We start from the raw sequence: 9,712 nt of genomic DNA, 5'->3' as shown, positions 1-9,712 counted from the left end.
ACATCATACACATCACACACACATACACACACACACACACACACACATACATAGACACACATATAGACTATTACTTATTTACTTATTCATAAGCCATTCTTCATCCATCTATAAGCAACGTTAATACGGCGCGCGTGCACATACGTATACATGTAGTGCACACAGCTTCTTCTATGTCTAAGTATCTAACTCTCTATATACATATATTCGTGTGCCGCCTGCCTCTATTTATCATTCCCTCTGTGTTTAGCAAACTTGAATCGTCGTCGTCGTCGTCGTCGGTGCTTTTCAGTCTCTTCGCTGCTATACGCCAGAGCTAGCTATACCGAGAGAGAGAGAGAGACAGAATGAAAGCTCAATTTCAAGCGAGCTTTTCAGTCCAAGTCACATACAGTGGCGCTGCAGCGTCGCCTTGATCATTCATGATGTTTGATGATTTCTCTTGCTGTGCAGCTCGCGCCTCGACCCCCTCCCGATCGCGACCAACTTTTTCTTCCACCCTGTAGGTATGTATACTTGGCTCAGCTGCTGGGTCGGATCCTTGACAATGCGCGAGCGAGCGAGCTTTTACTGCATATCGCATTATTATGTGCTCGACGCGCTTTACGATTATTTAAAGGGCGCAATTATTTCGTTGGATAAATACGATATTCGCTGGGCGGTCGAGAGTCATTATTCGGATCGTTGAGTTTGCTTGCAACTTTATTTTTTCCCCATAATTCAACGAACGCTTGGAATTTTGCTGGAACTTTTTTTTCAACATATCAAAAAATTCATTTTTTTCCCGCGTCCCGATTATTTCTGATTATATACCAACCATGGCAAACGGATTCTGTTTTTTTTTCTCCTTTCGGAACGAGAGAGAGAGAGAGAGAGAGAGAGAGAGAGAGCTAGAGAGAGAATCGATTCGTTTTGGGAAGCACGGGCGAGCTCGCGCGGCGCAAGCTGCAGTAGTCGATACTTTAATTCCCCAAGAAGATCCAATTTCATGCTACGAAAGATTCATTGTTCAATTTTTTCGGGGCCAAAGTCTGTGTGAATCTATTTTCATGCTCGGCAATTAAAACTGGTCTCAGCTCTCTCTCTCTGTTTTAAGTTGCGAAATCTTTTTTTTTTCCTGAAATTTTCAAGCTGCTTAGAGAGCATAAAAGCGCGACGATTTTCATGGCCGAAAAATGAAGGATTGTATTACTCGACTGTAAACAATAAACTTCGTGATGCCGATACAAGTCTGTTGCACCGGGAAGAAAGTCCCAAGAAATCCCCCTTCTCCTTAGCTTCGAGTTTTTCACGCCATATATAAGGAATACGTCGAGCGTGTGCATTTAGCGTGGTGCAGGTGCAAAGAGCACGCTCCACTTGACCCTAATTCCCGATAAAATTAAAATATCACGCAATGCAAAGCTCATACAGAGTATCAGTGTGTGTGTCGTGTAGCACGTAAAAACGTTGTCTTGCTAGTTATACATCGATACACACACTAGATGTATTCCATCAGGGGGAGCGAAACTTTATCGTTTCAGAGCTTTAATGGCCCCCCCCCCCGGCAGACGAAACGCGGGTCAGGCAAGAGTGTCGACGCGCCTGCACGGGCGCGTCTTCTTCTTGTCTCTTTTATTTTCAAAAGCTTTATGAATTTCTCGCTCGTCGCGTCGCGAGAGAGAGAGAGACGCATCGAGGCGCGAGCATACGTCGCTTTATAAACGGTTATTAGTTGGGAAACATCGGGTGCACCCGACTAACTGAACGGAGTGAGCTACGTACATGGAAGTCGAACCGAAAATTTCGAATAAAACGTCGTGTCGGACTTTAGCCGCGAGACAAGAAGAAAAATCGCGTTCGAGGCACACTCGATTTGACAGAGAGAGAGCGAATAATACATTTAACGACCAAATAATTTAACGACTATGCGCGCGACGCGTGCAGCAGCGTCGCGGGGTCCGCAATCTAATCGCTCCAACGACGCGCGCAGTTACAAATTATATGAAATAATGCATCGTTCGTATTATATATATGCTAGGCTCTATTTATTTGTGCTCGCGCGTCTAGGCTACGTACATACGTATAATATACCCAACGACAACGCGAAACAACGTCAGCGATGAATTCGAAACAACGCACACAAACGCACAACGGCCTCTGTGTGTATACATGCGGTATATAGTGCAGCTGCACACTGGCTGTATAATGGCCGGCTTTGGGCCAAGTAGCGGCAGTAGTAGTGGTAGTATCGCGCTGCAGTGCAGCTGAAAATAAACGTTACAGTAATCAATAGCTATCGTTCTCGCGTGCGTATGTACACGTTGTATATAATGCCCTCGTACTCCTCCTCCCGCTCGGTTTTATGCCCGCGCGCACGACCGCCTACATGAATATACATAAATAAGCGCGAGGCATATACGGGGATTCGATAGATGTGTATTATACGTATAGTACAGAAGAGAAACGTCGCGACCGATTCGCGTGCAGTCGGTTCATTGAAACAATGAAATTTTTATCATCGCTTTCGTTGTGTTTATGTTGATCGTCGGATCGGCCGGCGTGGCGATCGTGTCGTTGGCGTTTAATGTATAATTTATTATTATTATTCTTTCGAGCCAATAACGATGCCGAGGCTGCTGGCCAACAGCGCTATTACAATACGATCCCGCGTATCATCGATCTAACGGGCCCGTTCGAATTATACATATACGATTTGTCAACACAGCTATTGGTTTGATTCGATGCCTGATATATTCTGAATTAATTTCAATTTATCTGGTAACGTCGTGTACATTTTTTTATTCAAAGCGACTGAGGAAAGATACGAAAAAATGGGATAATTGATTTCCAGTAGCACCTCCCCTGATGTGTAGTGCGAAACACCCGTTGTAACTTACAAAGGTGCAAAAACCGAAAAAACAAATATAAGAAAAGAGTATAAGCGCACGCTCTCAGCGGAGTTTGACTCGCGCCAAAAAGAAGGGATTGAATGGGATGGATTTTTAATGGCTCCTGGGTCTCCTTCGTAGAGAGAGAGACAGAGACAGAGGCTTTAGTGCAGCAACGGTGGTAACTATGTCGCGCGAGTTCAACCTGGCCTGCTAAAGTTGCCCTGGTAAATTGCATTTCATACTTTTTAGCTTCCTTCCTTTTGTTATTCCTCGGCTAGATAGCTCGTTGTAGTCGTCGCTACTGCTGCTACTGCTGCTATGTATGTGTGTGTGTGTGTGTGTGTGTGTGTGTGTGTGTCTTGCCAGTCCTCCTTGGGAAAATGAATAAAGTTTGAATACTTCTCAAATGACTTTCTAGATCCTGGCATCTGCCCCGGCCCCGCCGCGCTTGGATATCTTATCTTGCCCGGCGCACGGCGCGGCGCTTGTTTTTATTTTTATCCGTATCTATATACCTTTAGCCCGCGTAGTAAGCTTCGCAAGATTACTCCGCGAATAAAAATATTTAAAGAGCGTAGTAGCTGTAAAAATACTATTTCTTATACTATCCTCGCTCTATGTATATATGTCGTCCTCAGCCCCACCGTATATACTTTATTATTAAAGTACAAGCGAATGTCTTTTACTGCTGCAGTTTGAAGAAAATCTCTCTCTTACTCTCTCTCTCTCTCTCTCTCTCTCTCTCTTTCCAAGTAAACAAGTCACTTTTCTTAGTTCAAATAATGCACAATTTTTTGCACTCGCCTTTGCGAATCAAACACGAACGCGAAAAAAAAACAATGTATGAAGTACGTACTTGGACAATCGATACTTCATTAACAGTTATCGAAACTGCTGCTGCTGTTGCTGCTGCTCTCATCTCCGCGCAAATAATTGATCAATTAACTTCCCCGCAAAAGGTACTACCTGCGTGGGAGCGTAAATTCCATCGAGGCACGCGCATGATAAAAATGATTGTACATTTTTTTGAAGAGCTTGCGACTCGAGTATTTTAGCACCAATTTTGAAAAAAAATATCTCATTTCAACTTCGCGCTAAAACTGCGTAGCTCTCGAGTGTAAATCATTTCGTGGATTCAATTGTACTAGACTATTAGGTTGACGGGAGAGGAGAGCGTACAACGACTGAATTGCTTAATGGACGCGCGAAACGAGCTCCTCGATAAAATTTCAAGTTAATTTTCACATAAATTAAATTTTGTAAGTACATAGCAGTAAAAAGAAATAGAAAATAGAAAAGCTTTGGATATAATTAACATTTAATTTTTTGTTAGAATAAAATCAAGAAATGAGTCGTACGAGAAAACTGCATCTTTTCAATAATTTTAATATTTGAAAAAGTAAGACTTATCAATCTTTTTTTTACTCAGGGGTACATAAAAAAAATTATAGTCATGATTTAATACTCATTATGTAAATATTTATTTATTAAAATTTAATGAAACATTCTTTACTTCGTCGTTTAAAAAATATACTTTATATTTAAAATTCTGTTTACTTTAAAAATACAGTCAGTTTCGCGTTTGATTTTAAAATAATCTATACAAAGATAGAAATCCACATTTGTTTTCATGATTAAAATGAATATCACAATATAAAAAACTAAAGAATATCTCAAACATGTACACGGTACAAAAAATATTTTACAATGACAAATTAAAATTAAGAATCTGCGGTAGTTTCTTCCGAAGAATTAATTCTCTGCGTATAAAATTGTTCTCCAAACCACTCTTTGTTGTGAATTTCTAAATAGCTCAAGAACATATCCAAATTTTTCAAAACTACTTTTAATTTCTTTTCTGTAATATCTGATGCTTGAAGGAGTTCAGGTAACTTAACTAGAAATAAAATCAGCATTCAGAATTTGTGAATTTATTATGAAAATATAAAACTTACCAAATAAACGTGTTAAATGAATTGCCCCATAAATCATTGACGGTTTCGGTTGACTATTAGTATTATTTGGCATTAACCTCCATTTATTTGATTCTTCTAATAAAGCATTAATTTGAGCTGAATTAATGACAGGAACATTTGATATTCTCAAACTTACTCCTCTTGGACTTGAACATCTAGAACTTGTACTTGCAAGACTAAAAAAAATTATTAGTTACTTCAGCTAAAAATTTTTTGAAATTCATGATGAAAAGTAGTTTTTACCTTGACAAATTTCCAGTTTCTTGTTTTATTTCTTCGGCTCTAGGAGGCTTTGGTTCTTCACAATATAAACGACTCGATCGTAGCTTACGTTTTGTACTACGAATGGCTGCCTTTTCCTGTTCAACTTCTTGCTCTTTGAAAGGAGGTAAGTGAGCAAATTCCGTTTCTTCTGTTGCTTCTTCTTTTACATTTGTATCAGAGCTAAAATTCCAATGGAAAAAGTCTAGGAATAATTCATTTTTATTTAAATGAAAATAAATGGTAATAAATGCTCACTCTGTAGTTTCATCCTTTGTTGACATTTCTGTGGGATTGGTGACTATTGGTAAAAGTTTCATTTGAGCATTTTGGTCTTTTTCAGGAGCATACAGTAAGAGGTCACTGAGAGTGAAATCAAAGTATACTCTCAACCCATCAGCTACCTCTCTCACAAGATTTATTTCTGTAATTGTTTTTTCCAATGTATTTTGTATTTTATTGTTTCTTGATGGTTTGTCAGGAATGTTCGTTAGATGAGTTGTAGTGTAATGCTGTACCCATGATTCTAAAATTGTAATAACTGTTGGTTGTGCTGGTAATACAACTAGCTAAAACAAAAAATGATTGAGAATTGTAATTTGAATTACCATTCAAACCTATAAGTTTAAATATTGAATATAAGTGAACAAACCTTATTTTTATTATGTATCAAGTCATAATCTTGTTCCAATACTTTTTTAAGAGTATTACTTATGTCAATGTCCACACCAGGTCGTGTACTTGCGCCTGATTGACTGCCTCCGTTACTTTCATCATCACCAGATGATTCTCCATATTCTGAACTACTTTCAGAATCTTCTGTAACAATATCCTTGGGCATGATAAATTATTATTAAAATGTGGGAAAAATTATACTTATATGTGGTAATTATGTTCAAGCACTGAAGGTATTCGTGAAATTCACTTCAATTTATTTGTATATAGTCAAGCAGAACTAAGATAAATCAGTACATCATTTATTATTGTTTATATTCTTACCTCTGTATCATAATCTTCATGCTGCCCAGAGCTGCCATCTTCAGATGATCCTGTAGTTCCAGAAGCAGCATGGCTTCCAGTACTTCTTGCTCTTCTCTTTACTTCAGTACCTGATTCTGAACGATCCGAATGTTTATGACTCCGTTTCTTACGTTCACGTCTGTACAAGTATGCTCCTCTAAAACAAAATTTTTGAATAATTTTGAATGCAAATTCTAGAATAGAAATTATAATTAAAATGTACAATTGCAATTGAGCTTTTTGAGCTAAGTCCCTTTGGAGTTGGCGATTTTCTTCAGTATCTTTGAGCACATATTCTTCTGTTACACAACGATCCCAAGAAGAATTCCATCCCTAAATAAACAAATTTTTCCAATGTTTTATCCAAACTTTTAATCAATACAAATAAAGTTTACCTGAAAGTGTATAAGATATTCAACAGCTTTTCTTCCTCTTTGGTCTTTATTAACAATAACATCAAGAACCTAGAGTTTAAAATTTTAATTACTTATAATTGAGTATTCATGGTAAACTCAATTAAAAAATTTTACAACATTACAACATCAAAAAAGCGGAGGCTTGCATTTTAAATTACGCGGAAAATAATGTTGTAGGTTATTTACCTTAGAGTCGTAAAGCACTTTAGCTTTAGTAGGATCAGGTTCGTAACACAAAACTTTTTCGCCGTCGGAAAATTTAAACTTAAGACCGCGAGTCGACACCATTTTGACACTTACGAAATGTCAACGACGATACCCAAACCCGATCGTAAAAAACCAAATAAACAACGATCAAGTTGTTGATATTTACATAGCTTGACAGTTACATACTGTCGAGGCTTAAAAAAGCTAACCAATGATATTTCGACGCGGCTGTATGCACTAGGTGCGCTCTGCTGCACGATGCAGAATGCGCATCCTACCCTTTCATTACAAGCACGATTTTAAACTTCGGCCCCATTTCCCACGTATAGATGGGAATTTTTTTGAATCTATCAATTTTGACTTTAAACTTGGATTAAAGAAAAATTGTAATTTAAAGTTTTGAAAACTTTTGAAACAAAAAATTGGAAGTTTTTGAGAAAAAATTACTTTTGGGATAAGAGAACTTGAAAAATTAATGTAAAAAAATATAATTTTTTTACAATCAAGAAACTTTTAATGACCCGAGGGTCAAAGGTTTGATTATTATCTAACGATAAAGCAAATTATGCGTCACTCATTTATTGCAAACATACACGCCCATTCAATTAAGGTACTACCTATAATTATTTCGTGGTTCAATTTATTTCAACGGAATATAGTTAATATTTTTAGCACCGGTGATAAATAAATAATTTTACATTAAATTATATTACCAGTGCTTTTTAAAACTAAATTTTGTCACGATAACTCACTTTTTAACAATTACTCGCTGCGCAGCTCCTGAGCAACAATGTAGATGAGGCCGATTTAAATATATAGAAGTTTCATGTCCGGTCTCTCTCTATGGGTTCGGTTCGAGTCGGGGAGTAAAAGCATTATCATCATCATCATGTAGCACTGCGTACGCACACATACGGACAGACGCAGTTATCGCCCGCAAACCGAATTATACTAAAGTTGACAGTACAGCTTTTGTGTACCCACATTCCAACTTATAATGGCATTCGATCGCGCTCGTCCGTGACTTGATGAACGCATATTTTTATACTAGTTCGTGTGTAGTTCTTTGATATCGGAGTTTTTTAAATAAACGATCATGGCTGAATTGGCCACGCTCCTCCACCAGGAGATCCCCGAGGGAAGACACAATCTCGCGGACAGTCATTCCAATCTCGAACGAGTAGCCGATTATTGTGAAGCCAATTATTTTCAAGCCGAAAACAAACGGATCGCTTTGGAGGAAACAAAGAATTATACGACACAATCTTTGGCAAGTGTCGCTTATCAAATTAACACGCTTGCTTACAATTTTCTTCAATTGTTGGACTTGCAATCCACTCAGCTTTCTGAGATGGAAAGTCAAATGAATCATATTTCGCAAACTGTCATGATTCATAAGGAAAAAGTAGCTAGGAGAGAAATTGGAGTACTGACTGCCAACAAAATGACATCCAGACAATACAAAATCATAGCTCCTGCCAATCCAGAGAAGCCAATCAAGTACGTCAGGAAGGGTATCGATTACAATATATTGGATGACATAGGACATGGAGTGAGAAGCGCTGGTACACCTAGAACTAAACAACGAGGAGGAAGCCAAAGCAGTGTGCAAAGTGTAGGATCATCTTCGGCATCTGCCTTGGCCCCTAATTTGGTGGGCCCAGCACCAACTACTAAGCCCCCTACACCACCTCAAGCAGGAAGAACAGGAACTTTGAGCAAAAGTTCTAAAGAATATCGCACCCCTCCAGCAGTTGCACCTCCTCAAGTGCCAAGTCATTATGCACCAAACTATCCTTTGGGTCACCCACGAAGAGAGAGAGGTCCAGGTTACAGTACGCTTCCATTACAACATACTACTCAACATAATAATAATGCCAATGCAACTATGCATCATATAAGTACACAACCACAAGTAGGAACTGTACATCCTGTCCAAAGTCATCCACAGACCAATTCAGTAAATGTTCACAGCATAAATGCAATGCCAATAAATAACACCTATACTCAAGATCACGTTAATATGCCTCCTCCACCTTCACCATTGATTACTAATGAAGATATGTCAGATTATGGTAGACATGGCACTATTCATAGATTTTCTCATCAAAGTAATCGTCATGAAGGCAGCAGTCCTCCATTACCTCCACCTCCTCCTCCAGATCAAGATGAAATGTCACAGTTTGGTAGATTATCTCATGGATCTATGAGAGCGATTGTTCCTGAAGAAGATGATCTTCCAGGATGGGTTCCAAAAAATTATATAGAAAAAGTTGTTGCTATTTACGATTATTATGCAGATAAAGATGACGAGTTGAGTTTCCAAGAAAGTTCAGTAATTTATGTATTGAAGAAAAATGACGATGGCTGGTGGGAAGGTGTTATGGATGGTATCACTGGATTGTTCCCTGGAAATTATGTTGAACACTGTGTTTAATTTTTAAACATCTCATCAATAAAATGGGTGAATACACTTAGACATTCATATCTATGCATTTATATTATAGTAAATTCATTTAATATTGTATCATAGCTTATTATTATAAAATTATTACTTCAAATTATTCATAAGAATTAGTTTAAGTGGTATTGAAAAATATTTAAACAACTGTTTACTAAAAGTATTATGATAATTATACAGAAACTTTGGTAATAATACATTTTTATTTACAATCAAGTGACATTTTCAAGATTGAAAATTGATTATTCTGAATGATTTATGTAATCCCATATGTACTGTGTTAATAAAAAACTAAATTATCAGTCTATAAAATAAGTCTATATTATTTTAGCCATTTTCCATGAAGTTATCTGCATATCTATGAAATTGCAGATAATCAAGTTGTTATTCATGTCCAGAATGACTTTTTTTTCTTAAAATTGTTCGTAGTTCTTTGATCTTTTTTTAGTGGCCTGTATAAATATATATTTATTGTTATTTTATAGAGTAAAATGAATT

The 9,712-nt window shown here is 37.5% G+C and overlaps 2 protein-coding genes across 2 annotated transcripts; one reads left to right on the top strand and one right to left on the bottom strand.

Moving 5' to 3' along the window:
* Positions 1 to 4,401: 4,401 nt before the first annotated feature.
* On the bottom strand, positions 4,402 to 6,937 carry LOC106648550 (male-specific lethal 3 homolog). Its single transcript, XM_014365502.2, has 9 exons — positions 6,733 to 6,937; positions 6,526 to 6,594; positions 6,354 to 6,463; positions 6,110 to 6,287; positions 5,763 to 5,942; positions 5,369 to 5,679; positions 5,093 to 5,293; positions 4,829 to 5,025; positions 4,402 to 4,770 (listed from the first exon to the last, which is right to left on the bottom strand). Exons 1-9 carry the CDS (start codon positions 6,832 to 6,834, stop codon positions 4,595 to 4,597), a joined length of 1,524 nt encoding a protein of 507 aa, XP_014220988.1. The 5' UTR covers positions 6,835 to 6,937; the 3' UTR covers positions 4,402 to 4,594.
* A 684-nt stretch (positions 6,938 to 7,621) lies between these two features.
* Positions 7,622 to 9,299, top strand: LOC106648548 (abl interactor 2). The gene has a single exon (XM_014365500.2). The coding sequence runs from the start codon at positions 7,850 to 7,852 to the stop codon at positions 9,188 to 9,190; it is 1,341 nt and encodes a 446-aa protein (XP_014220986.1). The 5' UTR covers positions 7,622 to 7,849; the 3' UTR covers positions 9,191 to 9,299.
* The last annotated feature ends 413 nt before the right edge of the window (positions 9,300 to 9,712 follow it).

The sequence above is a fragment of the Trichogramma pretiosum genome, unplaced genomic scaffold, assembly GCF_000599845.2.
Source record: "Trichogramma pretiosum strain Unisexual culture from Peru unplaced genomic scaffold, Tpre_2.0 scaffold7, whole genome shotgun sequence".
Classification (NCBI taxonomy): Eukaryota; Metazoa; Arthropoda; class Insecta; order Hymenoptera; family Trichogrammatidae; genus Trichogramma; species Trichogramma pretiosum.
The sequence above is the reverse complement of the archived record's forward strand: the minus strand, read 5'-3'. Positions and strand labels throughout refer to the sequence as shown.

Excerpts from the sequence above, each read along its gene's own strand:
- LOC106648548 (XM_014365500.2), top strand. The coding sequence starts at position 7,850 with ATGGCTGAATTGGCCACGCTCCTCCACCAGGAGATCCCCGAGGGAAGA.
- LOC106648550 (XM_014365502.2), bottom strand. The coding sequence starts at position 6,834 with ATGGTGTCGACTCGCGGTCTTAAGTTTAAATTTTCCGACGGCGAAAAA. Across the intron at positions 6,595-6,732 it reads AAGTGCTTTACGACTCTAAG|GTTCTTGATGTTATTGTTAA; the intron begins GTAAATAACCTA and ends TTTAAACTCTAG. Across the intron at positions 5,294-5,368 it reads ACAAAGGATGAAACTACAGA|CTCTGATACAAATGTAAAAG; the intron begins GTGAGCATTTAT and ends TTGGAATTTTAG.